At 41.2% G+C, this 18,648-nt stretch overlaps 1 protein-coding gene across 3 annotated transcripts in view; it reads right to left on the reverse strand.

Annotated features, from left to right (window-relative positions):
• Positions 1 to 18,026, reverse strand: part of obsl1b (obscurin like cytoskeletal adaptor 1b) — a 42,752-nt gene extending 24,726 nt beyond the window's left edge. For 2 of the 3 annotated variants that reach the window (XM_050048883.1, XM_050048881.1), the window contains exons 1-7: positions 17,765 to 18,026; positions 15,061 to 16,179; positions 13,244 to 13,513; positions 11,604 to 11,864; positions 11,148 to 11,459; positions 10,729 to 10,995; positions 9,201 to 9,476 (exon numbers count right to left, since the gene is read on the reverse strand). In XM_050048883.1, coding sequence (XP_049904840.1) covers positions 9,201 to 9,476; positions 10,729 to 10,995; positions 11,148 to 11,459; positions 11,604 to 11,864; positions 13,244 to 13,513; positions 15,061 to 16,075 — 2,401 coding nt within the window. In that variant the 5' untranslated portion in view covers positions 16,076 to 16,179; positions 17,765 to 18,026. Of the gene's footprint in view, positions 1 to 9,191; positions 9,477 to 10,728; positions 10,996 to 11,147; positions 11,460 to 11,603; positions 11,865 to 13,243; positions 13,514 to 15,060; positions 16,180 to 17,764 lie in introns of all 3 variants that reach the window. The other variant, XM_050048882.1, reaches the window with a different exon arrangement.
• Between the last annotated feature and the right edge of the window lie 622 nt (positions 18,027 to 18,648).

Genomic DNA, 18,648 nt, shown 5'->3' on the forward strand with positions numbered 1-18,648 from the left:
ATGAAGCAAAGCACAATCATTAAACTAAAGGCTTCAGCAGCATATTCAGCCATTAAAAATAAATAAAAACCTTTTATACTACTCTTTTGTTTCAGTATTTATAGCAAAATGTTTTTTAAAAAATAATGATATATATTATATATGTGTGTGTGTATATATATATATTGTACACTAAATAAACATTGAAAACCTTGTTAGACCTAAAGTAAAAGTTACAAAAAATAACTGACTTTTATGGGGAAATGATACTTGAAGTAATGAATTTCATTATTTGAATTAATTTTAATTAGTTTTATGTAGTCTTGAGCCTTTTCCCCCAGTAATGATGCTTATGGGATGATTCTGCACAGAGCATTTGCAAAGTTGGAGGCACTCCAGTGTCTAACCTGGTAGAGAATAACATGAAAGGGACTAATGAAACCCTGGCCGCTGTTTTTCTTTTGATGTGACTGACAGCTTCCAAGAAGTTAGGGTAAAAATAGCACCAAAAATGTTTGTTTCTACTGTCTGATCTGGAAGGGGTTTAAAAAAAACTTAATCAAAGGGATATTAAGCCTTATCTTTAGGGGATGTTATTATATGTTATTATTTCATAGGCTACAGTCTGTCCTGCATAGTCTCTGCCAAAGAATGTATTTGCTTTGAGAATATTTATTTATTTATTTTTGTCAGGCTTTCTGAAAGACTAAAACAAGTTCTCAAAGATTTAATGGGCGTATATTACAGTACTAGGAAGAAAAAATTGGGCACCTCGGTATTCTAAACACACTCCCAGCCTCTGCAGTGGTGTTTAAGAAACAGTGTAAACATTTAAAGAACACCCTTGACCTCCAATGTTGCTCAGGATCAGGAAAAGGGGTCTGGCTTCTTAGTTAGATGTTTATAAATAATGTTCCAAAGTGACTTTATCATCACTGCTACTCAGTACGTTTACATGACATTGGAGAAAACAGATTTATTGTGTTAGTCCGACTAAAACTGGACTTTTAAAATAGATGTAAACATTTTTATCCGCTTATCCAGGGTCGGGTTGTGGAGGCAGCAGGCCAAGCAAAGCATCCCAGACGCTTTCCCTGGGGGACCCCAAGGCATTCCCAAGCCAGATGAGATAAGTAATCACTCCAGCATGTTCTGGGTCTGCCCAGGGGCCTCCTACCAGTGGGACATGCCCGAAACACCTCTGGCGAGTGATGCCAAGGAGGCATCCTAATCAGATGTCCGAACCACCTCAACTGACCCCTTTCAACACAAAGGAGCAGTGGCTCTACGCTGAGCTTCCCCTGGATGTCCAAGATCCTTACCCTATCTCTAAGGCTGAGCCCAGTCACCCGACGGAGGAAACTCATTTCAGTTGCTTGTATCCGCAATCTCATTCATTTGGTCACTACTCAGAGCTCATGACCATAGGTGACCTATGGTCATGAGCTCTGTGGTCATGCCTGAAATTCTACTAAATCAAATTTCTCAAAGTCAGACTAACACACCCAGATAATACAATTGGGAGTTGAATTACTCCTGTATGTATACAGTCAATCGGACCCAAACTGGCATAGGTGCTTTGCGCATGCTCAACAGTTTCTGCCCTGGAAGTCAAATAGCATTAAATGCATAATGGAAGAGGAAGACGATAACCACATGGCAAAATCTACATCTGGAGCCATGCATTTTTGGACAGAGGAGGAGACACAGTTCATGCTGTGTCAGCTGAGAGAGTTAAATATTTTAAAATACATGGATGGGAGGAAAACAGGGAACAGAGACCTGTTCAAAAAAGTGGCAGAACAGCTGGTTGATGCTTGATTTTTTTGGTCTGTGACATAATAGGTCAACTGGTAAAAGGTCCAACACTAACAAGCTGAAAGGAGACATATCGTCACCTATCGTAGTGGAGTCGGACATACTTCGGTCAATGAAGCAATTCCCCTCCTGTACCTGTTTACTGGGACAAGGAAGGCAGTCCAATTAAATGGTCTAGTGGAGCAATAACCGTAGATGTGACCGTGCATGTAAACGTACTGAGTGACATTACCATTAGCTCAATTGTAGAACCCATCAGCTATCAGCTACCGACAACAGCCAGTATTTCCTGAGATCTGGTGAAGTAATTTGATATTTCGGTCAAGACTTCCTTTACCTTGTGCCAAAAACAGATATCCATATATTGACACAGATTAATTTTAAAAAATAATAATATAAAGCTAAGTTGTCGTCAAAGGGTAGCCGATAAGTTCCAAACTTGCATTTCAGTCACTGCATTCTGCTTTTCCACATGGACTGTTTTACCTGCTACTCAAACTAATTGGTTGATACTACGTTGACTATAAAAGGAAACCAGAATGTTTCTTATACCAAAATCTTGTCCTGCTGCCTACAAATTCTGAGTATATATGGAAATATCTGTTTATAGAGATTAGCATCAGGTAAACTGGTGTAAAGTTAGTGTTCGTGTCCATTATTGATATTTGTCTGAATTTAGTTCAGCCCGTAATATTATATTACTTTAACACCTTCCTAAAAAGACAGCAGACATTCAGAGCTTTGTAACTAAATGTAAACATGTGAGTAAGAACTTTGCATTGTGTGAGTGTGAGCTCACCTTTTTATGCAAATGACAAACATTGCGAACTACCGAACCAGCTACTCTCATTTAGACATTTAGGCAGAGAAACAGAAGGAACTGCATGATTTGAGGTAAGGCTAAGAGATTCGCTTAATTAAGAATGTCATTGTGAGTAGGTAGGTTTTAGCTAGGGACTGACTATATCTAAGGGTATTTTGGTTTATAGATAGAATGGAGCTAGAGAGCAGAGATTCTGTCATCTTTTACATACTACCAAAAGGTGTTCTGGTTCTTGACAGAGGTTGATTGTATTTTCTCAAAGCAATAAAATGAGAGGCAAAAACATTTTGGATGCACTTTACCCTGACTAAAATCTATTTGCAGAACAGATGAAAACAGCTTTTGTCACCTTTAACATCCACATGAAACTGCATTGCATCATCTGTTGTCTTGCAGCTGTAAGTCCCTGCATCAGACAGCCGCGCTGACTGGAAAGCCAGTGTTCTTATGGAACCCTCTGCCAGCATGTCTTGCCCAGCTGCTTCGTGTAGATTTATTCCGTCCTTGTACCAGTTAACTTGAGCGTTAGGATCTGATATCTCACACTGCAGCACTATGGGTTCATCAACTTCAACAGACTTGTTCCTCTCAGCCTCACAAAGTGTGGTAATTTTCACAGGCGGAGCTGGGGATGTTTGAGGTAACATCAAGAGAAAATTGCATCACTATTACTGACTACAACAGAAATGATGCTTTCAAACAACAAGAGCAAAATCTCAAATCAAGATTAGTCATGCCAATAAATCTAAAGAGTTAAAATAAGTCATAATAAAAGATATGTCTTTATGTTAGTAATCTAACAAGAGGTATCTCTGGTTAGACTTGAGATAACTAGGCATTCAAGTTAGAATTTGAAGCTAATGTATTTACTCTTTTTCCTATCTTTAATATTCCTCACAGACCACCCAAGCTCAAAGTTTTACATCGACTACTTAAGTAGTTTTAGTATGTACAAAATCAAGTACGTAAATGTAGAAATTGTCAAAATGCCAAGGATTGCAAAAAGCAATCTCTTCATTTTACACAATGTCAACATTGTGCCCGTCCATTTTTTATTTTTTTTTGATAATGCTAACCATTTAAATCACCTTCAACAGCCACCTTATTTGCAGTGACACTGTCACTCCAGTGACTGTCACATGTCCTTGACAGATAGATTTCTTCTGATTGGACAGTGGATGCCTGCTTGATATAACGAGGCTCTGCAAACTGGGAAGATGACCTTTGCCCAGAGCCAACTGTCCTGTTCACTTGGTCTTTTGATGCCTTCATGGTGTGATGACACTCTGCTTGGACCGTTGAGGCCTGCATGGACTGATACAGCACCTCTGAAATGTTAGGTACTGCTTGCCCTGTGTGATAGAGGTCATCCAATCTGGCATGTAGCAAGTTGTAATGCTCCCTTGGTTGGACCGTTTCTGCCTCCTTAGAGTTATACAAGTCCAACGACTGAAGGGATACAGTGTTAAGGAAGTCACTGAGCTTCTCTGACTGGACAGTTGATGCCTGTAGAGGTCTTTTTAACTCCCCTGATTGGTCAGTTGTAGTCCATAAGGAGTTACAGGACCCCTCTGAATGGACTGGTTCAGTTTGTAAGCAATTAAGAAGGTTCTTTGACAGGACAGCTGGCATCTGTATAGAGCTACAGTGCTCCTCTGATTGGATAATCGTAGTTTGTAAAGATTTAAAAGGCTCCTCTGATTGGACCATTTCAGTCTGTACAGGTTTAAAAAGCTCTTCTGATTGGATAATTGCAGTCTGTACAGCTTTAAAAGGCTCCTCTGATTGGACCATAGCAGTCTGTACAGATTTTAAAGGCTCCTCTGATTGGACCATAGCAGTTTGTACAGATTGTAAAGGCTCCTCTGATTGGACCATAGCAGTCTGTACAGATTCAAAAGGCTCCTCTGATTGGACCATAGCAGACTGTACAGCTTTAAAAGGCTCCTCTGATTGGACCATTGCAGTCTGTACAGATTTTAAGCACTCCTCTGACTGGACCATTTCAGTCTGTACAGATTTTAAAGGCTCCTGTGATTGGACAGTTGCAGTCTGTACAGATTTTAAAGGCTCCTGTGATTGGACAGTTGCAGTCTGTACAGATTTTAAGGCCTCCTCTGATTGGACCGTTGCAGTCCATACAGATTTTAAGCGCTCCTCTGATTGGACAGTTGCAGTCTGTACAGATTTAAAGGGCTCCACTGATTGGACCATTGCAGTCTGTACAGATTTTAAGGGCCTCTCTGATTGGACACTTGCAGTCTGTACAGATTTAAAAGGCTCCTCTACATGGACAGTTGAGGTGTGTGAAGATTTAAATGGCTTCTCTGATGGAACAGTTCCAGTGTATGAGGATTTAAAGGACTCCTCCGATTGGACAGTTGCAGTGTGTGAGGAGTTAAAGGACTCCTCTAATTGGACAGTTCCAGTGTGTGAGTATTTAAAGGACTCCTCTGACTGCAGAGTTGCAGCTTTTAAGGAGTCACAGAACTTGTCTGATTTGACTGTTGAAATCTGTAAGTGGTTAGTTAAGTGCTCTGACTGGGCAGGTAAAGTCTGCAGGGGGTTACCTAGCTCTGACTGGACAGTCCGCATCTGTTTTGAACTATGCAGCTCTTCTGATTGGACAGTTAGAGTCTTGACAGTGGATTCCTCTGATTCAACAGCTGCAGTTTGTAGAATATGACAGATCTCATCTGTCTGGACAGCTGTCTGCAGAGAATTATCAGGCTCTTCAGATGGGGCTTCTGCATGCTGTAGGTAGTAAATGAACTCCTCACCTTGTGATTCTGTGGGCTTATTCATGTGATGGTGTGTGTCAGATTGCATTATTGTTGGCTTTTCAGAGTTACAGTAAACTGGAGATTGGGCATGTGTAGTTCGTTGACTGTCGGAGAGCTCCTTTGGCTGTTTAGTCGTAATCCAGTCAGTTATATGTTCATATGTCGACTGAGAAGTTGGCATTTGCCTGGAATGTTCTTCATTTGTCTGAGTATCTCCTCTCTTGTCACAGAAGGTGCCAGAATTGCATTTTGAGGACATGCAGTCAACTTCAGCAGCATAAGCCTCTTCAGTGGACTTCTTTTCTTGGTCAGAAGAGAGCCTTGGCGATGTAACTATAAGCATTGTGATGTACACAGAGAAAGGTTTTCAGTGGTTGATGGTCTCAATACTTCTTCTCATAACAGAATTTTACATCAGTGAGGGTTAGCATGGAGTTATGGGATAATTCATTGCAAAGACAAACAAGAAGATCGACCAGGTTTGGTCTGAGATTGAGCTCCTATAATTCCCCATTCAACTGACTTCTAATACTGGGGTACCACCAGTATGTACACTAACACCCTAAAAACCTAAAAAGTACATAAATTTCTTGTCTTTGAAAAGAGTTCGTTGTCATTGCAACGGTGAAAGGTTCAGGGCAGCAATGTGAATGAGAGGATCTGGTGATGAATAAGACATAAGATGGATTTAAAGAGTGGTAAGCTGCTTGTTACAAGCAAAGATGGCTGTTAAAATGAAGAATTAATTAACAAACACAACATGTATGTTAGTATAAGGAGCAGCTACGCAGCTACTTAACACCCACATGTTGATTAAGAGCCAAACACTGCAGGAAATGACATGAGACCAGGATTCAATATGACAAAAAGCAATATTGAAAAGGAAAAATAATGCAGATGCCTCAGATGATTGAGCTAACACCACTATTGTTAGTGGCATTTATGTGCTGGGTTAAGATAGATGACTGATGTTGAAATATATCAAATCACCTTCGACATCCACAGTGTATTGGACAGATGAATCAGCTATCTCACCAATCTCGTCACCATAGTGACACTGCTCTGCTGTTTGGACAAAGCCAAAGAGAAAACAATGAGCTGGGTGATGGCTTCATGTATGTAACTAAATACTTGATTCTTATTTGTGCAGGTACAATGTGGAACACCACCTTTCATGTCCACATTTAACTGTGCATCACCAGATGTTTCACAGCCAAACCTCCCGTCATCAGACAAGTCATATGACTGGAGGGGCACAGCTTGGCTGCTGCTCTGTGATTCACAGTCTGCTTCCCATTTTGGATAGATCGGGGTTCCATCTTTGTACCAACAGGCTTTGGCAATGGGATCTGAAATCTCAAATTGCTGAACAATTGGGCAGTCCGCTTCAGCAGACTCAGTCTTCTCAACATCAGGATCAAGCAGATATGTCGGAGGTGGCACTACAGACAATCATTGGGGGTATAATTTCAGTGTACATCTTAGATGTTAGTGACTTCAAAGAAATACTGTCAAAACTATCACAGATATTAGCTCTGCACTGTAACAACAAATAAGAAGACAGACTACACAAAGAGTTAGTCCTAACTAAAATTGGAAACACATTTGCAAAATCACCTTGATTGTTTACTATTAATTGGGCAACATCATCTGCTGTTGCACAATAGTATGCTCCAGAGTTTGAAGGATGAGTTGGTTCAATAACAAGGGTCTTCTTGATGCCTTCCATTTCAAAGTCAGGCTCTTTATTAGAATCATGTTCTTTATCCTCCTGCCATGACACCTGGAAAGCAGGGTCTGAGGTTTCACATGTTGGTTCAGTTGGGCAGGTTGCATCAAGTGACTGCGTCTCCACAACCTCTGGCGAGGGCGACAACGGCAGCGTTGGAGCTAAAGATGATGATTCATATTATAATTGCGGACTCAACAGTGCATATGTACACTCTGAATAAGAAAGGGGTTATAGGTTCAGCTTTCCCATATGGGGAACCAATCTTTTTTAATATCTCAGACCAAATTCAAGGAGAAAAACTCACATTTTCAAGGGTTACATAGATATTTTCATTTTGTCAGTAGAGGTTATTTACCATGACTTAAGATAGTTATAACTTCACACAAAACACCACTAAAACACAGACAGACAGATATGCATATAGTAAATGTTAGTTGCATCAAGTCACCAGAAAGCTCTAGGATTTGCTCTGAGATTCAGCAAATTTAAATAAAAATCACCTTTGACATCCACAGGGAAGTGAAAAGTGTCATCAGAGGTTTCACAGCTGTATAGCCCTGAGTGCAGGAGCTCAGCAGATGGGATAATGAATCTCCTCACCGTGCCTGTACTCTGTATATCCCAATCATTCTGCGAGGAGAGCTTTACACCATCTTTATACCAGCAGACAGGCACAGTGGAGTCTGCAACCTCGCATTCCAGCTCCAAAAGTTTGCCCGCTTCAAGTGACTTGGTTCTCTCAACATCAAAGATAGGCGAGTACGTCACTGGTATAGCTAGCAATGGGAATTCAGGACAGCTAAATAAAATCAAGGCTGTGGAAATGGATACCTTGCAGAAATGTTACTGCTGAGCAGAAAATGAAAAGGCTGTCGAGGCTTTAAATTCAGGGCACAGCAATTGCAAATTGAATTATTATACCTAATAACTGCCTAGTGCATTAACAGGTCTTTAAGGCTATATGCATGAAACAGTCCTTCAAACCACATACAGTACAAGCGGGGATTATTAGTGGCATCTAGAAAGAGGAGGTGGGGTTATAATATTAACGCACAAGGTAAAAAGGATAAAGTCACCTTTGATCTCCACTTGAAACTCCATGGTATCATCCTGTGTGGTGCATCTGTACACACCAGAGTGGCACAGCTCGGCAGACTGAACAACTAATGTCCTTGTGTTGCCCTCTGAGTGGATTTCTAATCCAGTGTTTGAAATGAGCTGCATTTCATCCTTGTACCAGCAAACATGGGCCTCAGGATCTGACACCACACACTGGAGTACAATAGGGCAGCCTGCTTCGATCGACTTGGTCCTCATTTCTTCAGGAATTGCTGAGAACTTCACAGGTGGAGCTACAGATATGTTTAGAGCTTATGTCAACCTTAAATCAACCTCATGCCAGCCTTTAAGATGATTCATAATAATCTATTTACTGACAACTCAATTGCTAACATGCTGTAATGCAGTCAAAGAAAAGGTGACAGAGTAGCTGCACTTCTTATGAGTGCTAAGAAGAAAGGCAACAGACAACATATAAAAGTATCATCAGAGTTAGTTGCTTTGCTGAGGAGGAGCTTGTTAATGTTTCACATCACTAAAGGTAAAACCAATCACCTTTTATGTCCACACCGAATGTGATGGCGTCACCCTTTGTCTTGCAGCAGTATAACCCAGAGTGGAAAAATTCTGCTGAATGGACAATCAGTTTTCTCGCCAAGCCGTCAGTTAGAATATCTACTCCAGTTTGAGGATGGAGCTTTGACCCATCTTTGTACCAGTGCACCTGGGCAGAGGGATCTGAGAGCTCACAGCATAAAACAATGGGGCAGCCGAGTTCGATGGTTTTGTTCCTCTCAACATCTGGAATTGCTGAAAACCTCAGAGGTGGGGCTATGGATATTTAGATAGTTTCATGGATTGTTAAATTGTAAATCTTATATGTTTTGATAAGTTAGACTTTAAGAGGAGACTAAATGCATTTTTAACTACGAAAAAAAGGGTGGGGGGTGACAATAAAAATGGTTAGTGAAGGACACCAGTATTGTTAGAAACTCACTCCACTCACCCTCGACTTCCACATTGAACCGGATGACGTCATCAATGGCATCACAGCAATACACTCCCGAATGTGAGAACTCTGCTGATTGGATGACAATTCTCCTCATGGTGCCCTCTGATTGGATATGCAGACCCTCCATTGTTTGTAATTCCACCCCATTTTTGTACCAGTGCACCGGAACTGCAGGGTCCGACAGCTCACAGTAGAGCACAATGGGGATCCCAACTTCTACAAATTTGTTTCGATCCATTTCTGACATTGGTGAAAACTTCACGAGAGGAGCTGCAAATTTTAGAAAAACAAGGAGAACGTTTTACATGTTAGAGTCTTGTCAACACGCTTTAATCCCAAGTCGTCACATATCACTGCTTTGTCATTGGCCTTTCGCATCAACACGTATTATGCCCTAGGTATCCTTCTGCGTTTGCTGTTGACGTTCCAAGATACCGCTACCTATGCCAGGATGTCACAAAATCACATGGTTAGGCTTACAAAAAAACATCACAGTTTGGCTCTACAATCATTGTGGAAGCAAACATCAGGTTCCTGGGTGAAACTCTGGCATTTGTTGGACCCATCCTCCATCCCTCCCATCTGCCCTATAGAGATTTTCCAGCTACTAGAAATATGTTGTTACTGGCAGCGTTTCAACCTGATATCGTCCAGCGGTAGGGTTGGGTCGGTTCTCGGTAATACCAATTCGGTTCGGTACTCCGTCTTGGACCGGGTTTTTTGTTTTTTAGACCGACCGGACCGCATACTCGGGCGGAACGCACGCAGAGCGCCGAAGCCTCTACTGTAGCCTGGGGAGTCGATAATGGCGGACAATTTAGTCTTGAAGAAATCAAAGAATGCGCCACTATGGCAACACTTTGGCTTTGAGCCAGACGAAGGAGGCAACCCTTGTTTGCACTCATTGAGTAAGCTGCAAAATTTATTTGTAAGGAATAGAAACAATGTGTTACTGTCACTCTGTTGTCCTATGGTCGTTTTTTATTTTAAATGAGTCAATTGCGCCCCCAAGTGGCGAAAATCCGGTATTACCGACTTGATGCGTTTTTTCACAAAAACCGGACCGTTTATTTATTTATTTTTTTTCTCATACTGACCCAACCCTATCCAGCGGCATATCATACCACTGTGACAGGTGCTGTCTGGCTGCGTTATGAACTGACACCACCCATCCACGTGTCATACTGCCTTGACAGATGCTGTCCGGCAGACCAGCGTAGTATCATACCACAGTGAAAGGTGGCTTTTGGCATCAGGTGTCTTACACTGTAAATCACTGACAAAGCAGCAATATTTGACGACTTCGGAATGAGAATGGGCTGGTCTTGTCATTCACAATAATGAAGTATAGGCTACGGTAGTTAAGAGTGATTATGCATTGTTGGTACCAAACATTATTTGCAAATTTGTCCAAATTCCAATTAAAACAAAACACACAAACAAACAAACAAAAACAACACAATACATCTTAGGCATACTGGGACACACAGTAAAGCAAATTATGGCAGTGACCCATACATACCTTGAATGTACAGGGCTGCAGAATCCCGAATGCCATAGGCAATAAATGTGATCTCAGCTCCATTGTCTGTATCCCGTACTCCTCGAATGCGAAGAGATTGGTGTGTTCGTGACCGACGCATGGAATATCTTTCATCTTCCTGAAGCTGAGTACCATTTAAGAACCATGTACCAATAACTGAAGCAGAGAGCTCAATAGAGAAGAGGGCATCTTGCCCTTCAGGCACCAAGGCATCCTGTAAGGGAGCTTGTATTCTGGCAACTGGAACTGGAATAGAGAATCCGTTTATCTATGATATAGCAAGCAATATCCTCAACCAAATAAAGATTTCATTAATCAAAAACAAACAAAGAAAAAAAAACACCCACCCACACGGGATAATTGACTCAACACAGCTGTTTTAGTATAACTGAACTTACCCAAGTGAACAGCTCTAGGGAACTCAACATTGTTGCTCTTCCCATACTTGTTCACACTGCAGATGCGAAATCGATAATCAGCCTCACATGGTACACTGTCACCAAGAATCTCTACAGAGGTGGCAGAGTCGGTAGTCAGGCACTGTAGCCACTCCTGTGAGCCAGTGCCCACTTCCTGTCGTTCAAGCACATATCCAGATGGAGGGTTCTTTCGTGAGTCCTGAGCAGGAACCCATGAGAGAAGAGCTGCATTAGCACGCTCTGTGTTGATCTGCACAGCAACTGGACAACTGGGAGGACAATGTCTGGCCGCTGAAACAGGAGAAACCCTTTATTTATTAATGTCTCTTTAGATTAAATTATCCGCTAAATGTTGATCAATTTCAGAAGTGACACACTGATATTTTATTGATATATTTTTGTGGAATGCTACAATCTACAGATGAGGGACCCTACCTTTCACTCTTAGCTGAGAGGAAGTCTTGGATCTGCCTACAAGGAAAGTTACAAGGCCAGAGTCTTGGGGCATTGTATTGACGAAAACCAGGATATGAGTTCGACCAAAGGACTTAAGGATGGTCTGATGCGTTTCACGAAGCTCAATGGCATCTTTGTACCAATGTATGTCCATTTCCTCTTTCTCCACTTCAACACAAAAGGCTGCATTTTCACCTTCCAATACATCCACCTTTCTTGGAAGCTTCCGCAAAATTGTCCCTGCAAAGAAACACTTTGACAGTGAGTGAATCCTTAGCACATTAGCTGGATTTTGATTACTTAATGGAAAACAAGGACCCCACAAATAATTTGACAATATGTCATTTGTAATAATCTATCAGTGCATCACATATATAATCAATTTTATATAAATAGCATTGAAAAAATAAAACCCATTCTGATCTGACTCTGCTACGGTAATGGTTTGGCTGGGCTTAGGCAATAAAATGACCTCATTAGTTCAAGGAAGAGATCACTGTCTTAGTTAAAATTATGACATTGTTAAGGTTAGTGGACCTTCATTGTCAAAAAAACAACAACCCAACAACAACAACAAAACAAATCAACACAGTCTCACTCCGACTTTATCACATTTGATCACGGACTTTCCACGTCTCGATACGACATGCAAGGTACCCTGGGTGCATTGGTTATTGACGTTCTGGAACGCCATGTCAAGATCTGCCTGTTATATGCATTGTCATTTTTCAAAACACACTTCAGTTGTCACAGGAAATGTACAGTTTGCATACAGTCTCTGTCAAAATAAACACACTATGTTGGTACAACATGGCGAATTGACGTCTCTTTTCCCTCAACAGCAAACGCATGTGGTTATGTTAGGCAACAAAAGCACGTGGTTGGGTTTAGGTAAAAACAAGAGGGTTTGGTACAATCTTACTGGAATTGAACACTGGCCTCCCAGATGAAAGTTGTTGGTTGCTGGACCCATCCACCAGCCTTCCCACCCACCCTATTCGCACTTTCGCCGCCTTAACTTTAGTTCTTTTCTCACCCCGCATTTCCCCCTGACACCAATGGGCCGGCCGAATATTATGCCAACATGAAAGGGCAGCTTTTTTCGACTGTGTCTGACGCCAGAAGTCACAGGATTTTGGCGTCTGCAGAGTGAGACCAGGTTGAACAAATAATAAATTGGTCAGGGTTAGGGCACAGTTGAGGTCACAGTTACAAGAAACTGTTGACTGTTGGTAGATATCGCAAATTGAAGAGCTGTCTCCCATGGTAAAGTTCAATGTTTTGTTGACACGTCCAACCACTTCCACCTGCTCTACTCTGCCACAGGGCTTTCTCACTTATATTTTCTGAACGACTGATGCTATGTTTTGCTCAGAAGCGAAGTCTCATAATGGACTATCATATATTGTTTCCCAATTGGCACTGGTTGAAAGAACATAGATGAAAAGTAAGATCACACAAAGTGCTTTCCCAAAGTCAAATTACCTCACAAAAACTGAGACATCCGACTGTAAATACTGTAAAGGTACCACAGTCTGAAAATAAAGTAATATAATTTGGTTGCTTTATCATGTGCTTTTGTATTTTTCATGGTGCTTTTTTATTTCATCCTGATTTACCTTTCACAGCTACCTCTGCAATGCTTCTGCCCCCATCAGGCATCTCGCAGAGGTAAATCCCATCATCGTCAACTCCGATGTCACGGATAGTTAGTCGCCGTTTTGTTCCCCACTCCTCCATTCCATATTTGGCCCCTGGCTGCAGTCGTCTGTCCTCCAGATACCATGTGATGGGAACAGAGTCCTCTGGAACTTCACACTCGAGAATCGCCAAATCTCGCTCCCATACTTCTAGATCAATGAGAGGCTGCTTGAACCGCACAGGCGGCTCTGGCACCAAAGAGGAGGAAGCACACCGGTTTGATTAAGCCATTATAACATTTCCTAATAAAGAAATGCAGTTAAAAATCTAGCTTCAGATGTTCCTCTTAACAAGTTATCAAAAGCAGTAGTGTTACTTGATCAATCTAAACTCTTCAGGCAAGTCGACTCGGTGAAAACTTACACAGCACATCATCTGTGTCCTTGTAGTAAACAGTGCAAATTGAAATATATTCGGCAGTAAATTCCAGTGAAGCAAACAAGATGAGCAAAATCACGAGACAAGTGGCTCATTTAGTTGAGGAATGGAGGGGTCATTAACACATCAGGGTGTTAGATAGGAAATAAACTGTTTGTAACTGACACCATCAGACAGTACCAGACAGTTGTAAACAAAAGAATGTGGACTGTATTTAGTAGTCTGTGTGCAAAGCTCTTCATTTCCTTATCTCACTAATGTTTTAATTCCAATTTATGTAAAACACACAGACAACTGATGAAATACATTTACCATATTCCAAATAAGTCGACTTTAAATCCAGCCACTAGACACCACTGGCCATTAATCCCACCCCAATATAACTTTCTTTATCTCTGAATGACACAGTACAATGCTGTCTGTTGGTGCCATGAGTTTGGACTTCTCTGGGCCATGTGAGAAATATGATCCCCTACCCAAAGACTTCGATCACATGGACGCCCCCCCAGACCTTTCACAAGCTAAGTGACTTTGCAGACATCATACTGCTGTTGGAATCCACCACAAGCTGATGAACTTTGCCTGTTTAGATGTCTCCTGGGTTGAATTTCAGACCATTACTATGTTTCATTTATCCACCAATGGACCAGGACTGAATGACTTTTAATGCACCTGCTCTTTAATGAATTCAACTGACTGATCAAACACAGCCATATACTTGACTTGTACGTCAGTGAGTTTCTTAAGTGGACATTTGTCAGCAGGAACATGTGTCATACAATAAGCATTAGTATGCTATTGAATACAGCTGGTGCTGTTATTTGCTTTGGTCAGCATTGCTCATTTCTGTTACTATCTGCTTCAAACACTGAGAGAATAATCTTAATTGTACCACTCAAGTATGTACTTAGATAATTAAATTAGGTTTTTGGTAGAAAATGTATTATTATTATTATTATTATTATATTGATTTTTACCAATAATCAATACACTATTTCTTTATGGTGTACATGTTTGTAAGATGTATGCATACTGAAGCACATTATATTAGCATTTTAAAGCATCATCATTCCACCATAACACTTTTTAAAGTTTAATATCGCCTTCCCTGTCTGGCCCTACCCCAATAAATGATCTCAGAGTACCTCTTTGGAGACATCTCACTGACATCATCCGAGCATCAAATGGATAGAAATCTGATCCAAGAACACTCCACACCCTCACTCACTCCTTTACACGCTGCAAAAAGCCTCACAGGCTGCCACCATGTCTGCCTTTACTCTTTCATGTGTACGGATTTTTCTTCACATTTTACAAAACTGAAATGCTGAAGCCCCTGATAATGATCTTGACTTACCCTTTACGGAGAGGTGTACAGCACTGAGGGTTTGTCCGGCAGTATTTGACGCAGCACAAACATAAACTCCATTATCCTTCTGCTTACAGTACAGAACTTTAAGTGTGAAGTATCCTTCTCTGTCCTCATATAACAAATAACGCCTTCCAGACAGTATCAGCCTGCCATCTTTCCTCCAAATGATTTCTGGTTTGGGTTTCCCAGTCACAAAGCAGCGGAATTTGGCATGTTTACCCTCTGTCACTGCAAACATTTTCACTTTAGTTGACTTGGTCATGGTGTCGTCTCTGAGCCGGTTTGGCATTTGCCTACCACTCCTCTGTTTTCCTTGATGGCCTTTCCAGTGACCATTTGTGTAGCCGTTACGATTCCCTTCTTCCTCATGTCCTGGGCCTGCATCAACCAGCAACACAGCTCCTGCCAATGCTTCCCCAAACTCATTTCTGGCTTTGCATGTATATACACCACCGTCTGGAGCACGAGTCTTAAAGATCTTGAGCTGGAACCATCCACCGTCCTGGAAGCCCACATTGAAATGTGTGCTTTCAAATATTTCATTGAGTTTCCTGCCATCCTTTTCCCAGACAACCTCTGGTCGCGGGTTTCCCCAGAGCTTACAAGAGAAGACAGCATCATCCCCACGACCGGCGCGAGTGGAGAGGGGCTTGATGAGGAATCGTGGCTTATTTTCCTCTCGTAACTCCATCTCTTGTGCTTCACCTTCCACCTTCAGTGTGGCAGCTGCATATGTTTCACCAATGCTGTTCTTTGCTTTGCATATGTACTGGCCACTATCCTCTGTGGTCACAGCTGAAATGATAAGATTGTAAACATTTCCATCCTCAAAGACCCGGTATCGTCCCTGTGGGTCAATCTTTTCATTGTTTCGCTCCCAGATAACTGCAGGCCTCGGATCACCACCAATTTGACACTTTAGGACTGCGTCAGTTCCACTTTGTACCACCACAGGTCTTGGATAGGCCAAGAAACGTGGTGCCCCACCGAACACATCCATATCTGCTTTGTTGTCGGCCTCACTTCACCGTCAGCAGTCCAGGAGAGTACTAAGTGGCGGTTACTCACTGGGGGAAGACAGTCCGACCTCTGAACTGCAAATTTCTAAAAGAGATATAACAGATTAATATTGAACCACTTCAGATTGAGATAATATTGAGCATAGAAATAGCTAAAATGTAATTTTTTCTTACATTGTCACCAGATAATTCAACCTTACATGAAATAACTGTATAGGAGATAAAATTATACTTTTAGCCTTTTTGTAATAAGACGGAAAAGAACCCTCATATTTTGGAATGGAAAATAAAACTTCTGTCATTCAAACACTCAGCCTCTGCCTCCTTCACATGCATGTGTTTCAGCACAAACGGATGGTATGATTATTAGGGCTAATTGAATTAGATCTGTCTGCATGAGAGAAAAACACAGGCTAGCAGTGAGAGGGGGGACAGCCTAGCCCTATTGCAACAGCAGCCACAACACATAGCCAGTACAGCTGGTGCTGTATTTCAATGGGAAAGTGCTTAATATAGTATGCCCTAAATAAAGACCTGAGAGGGAGTGTGTGTCAGGTATCACAAAGAAGGTTCTGAAACCCGCGTGCTCACACAAACACACGCCGAAAATCACAGTCTGCCCACCCATGAGACCTTGCAGTCAAAATATGCCGATCATATGTCACTGTTAAAATGAAAATAATTTTCACGGTGACATTCAAAGTAAGACTTTCCTGAAAGAGCTGCCATCACATGCTTTGTTGGCTGCTCTGTCAGTCCTCATATTCATAAGTAAATATCAGTTAGCCAATCACAGAAATGTTGTTTATACTACAGTTTGTAAGTCTCCCCCACTGAACACAATACTCCCCTTTTTAACATCTGTGTAAGCTCATTCTTTGCCTATAGTTTTCCTTGTGGAGCCTCTGAGCTTGAGAGAACATATTTATCAGTAAACTGAGTTAATGTGTTTTGGGACAGCTCCCACAGAGTGTTGTAACTCAGCCCTCTTGGATGCATGAAACAAAGTTTCAGGTCTCAAAGAAGGTAATCTCAGGATAGTGTTTTTGAAGCCACCCAGTTGTTGATCATATTAACTGAAACATTTGCTAACAATATAAATATAATGATTAATAATAATTATTATACTATTCATAATAAAATATTGTTATCAAATACAAAAACAACCCATGGTCAAATACTGGAGAAATGAACAATACAGTCTTGTATTCTTTAACACCTTTTAAGGTATTATCAATCCTAATGTGAGACGCATGCAGACTGAAAAAGAAACACAGCTTCTGTTTGATTACTTTTTCCAGCCAACCCTTAAAATGTTTTTTGAATTAAATTTAAATATTGATGTAAAAGAGAAAGTTTAATCTAACAGTTTTAATTGCTTAACAATCAAACAACTGCATAGTGATAAAAATCTATTTTGTATTTATTATATAATCCTTGAATCTATTGCTTGATATAATTAGGTGTTTGAATGAATTCTATAAGTTGCATAAAAACAGTTTTGCAAGATGTCTTATTGACAGAGTTTGGACATTGCGTTGAAAGTGTCTTAAATATTCCCTCCGGAGGTTTAAAGAGAGGAGATTAACCCCTGTGTTTACTTGTCTGATTTAATTGGAATGACCTCTGCCCCTTGTGAAGCTGTGCTGTGTACCCCTCACATGACCTACCTCGCTTCAGTCGCCGGGAACGACCGTCAACATACATTCCGCACTTGCAATCTCTCTTTGAGGTAAGAAGCAATGCCACCCGTCTCCTGAAGGCTGAGTAATGTCCCAAGTTGACTTCAGATCCAGACACATGCTCTCCTCAGAGGTCCCAAGTTGTACTCCAGTTCATCTTTATAGATTTTTGTCCGGTAGGAGGAATAGAAAACAGAATTTCAGTATCCACACCAGCTTCTTGTTTAACAACTTCAGAGTGGTTCCCCAATCTCTGTGTCGTTCAGGCCTGAGACACCCCAAGTGTCATTGTTCGTGGAATACCGTTAAATGCTTTTGCAGCTGCTGCTGTCCCCTAAAAATACTGGCTGCCTCGATGACAGCAGTGAAGATAAGTCAGGCACTTCCATTCACTTGCCAGCAGGGGCTAAAGATAGTTCAGGTGGCCAGTGCATGTCAGACTGCTTAGCTTACTTGAGGCTTTGCAATAAAAATCTAAGGAGAAGAGCAAGCCTCTGGTCTCCAAATATTTTAAAGTTCACCTTCATTAAAGCTCCAACATTTGTTTTACAGGTTGTTCCCCAGTCATACAGTCTGTGACTATGACACAGTGCTGGAAGCCAGTCTGACCTGTTACAGATATTGTCATGGCTCAGAAATGTCCATCTCATGGTGTATTCTCATCAGGCTGGTAAATATCAGCACATATTAAATACATAATGACAAAAATCAAACAAAATAACATGAAATTATGAGCTGATGTTGTTTATAAACAGTTAACCTCAACAGGTCTATATTTATCAGCATGTGCAATTCTGAAAACAGTCCAGCCTCACATAATTTATTAATTACAAGGGATAGAAGGGGGGGAAGCCTTTGCTGCTGCTGCTGCT

This window comes from Epinephelus moara, chromosome 7, assembly GCF_006386435.1.
Source record: "Epinephelus moara isolate mb chromosome 7, YSFRI_EMoa_1.0, whole genome shotgun sequence".
Taxonomy (NCBI): Eukaryota; Metazoa; Chordata; class Actinopteri; order Perciformes; family Serranidae; genus Epinephelus; species Epinephelus moara.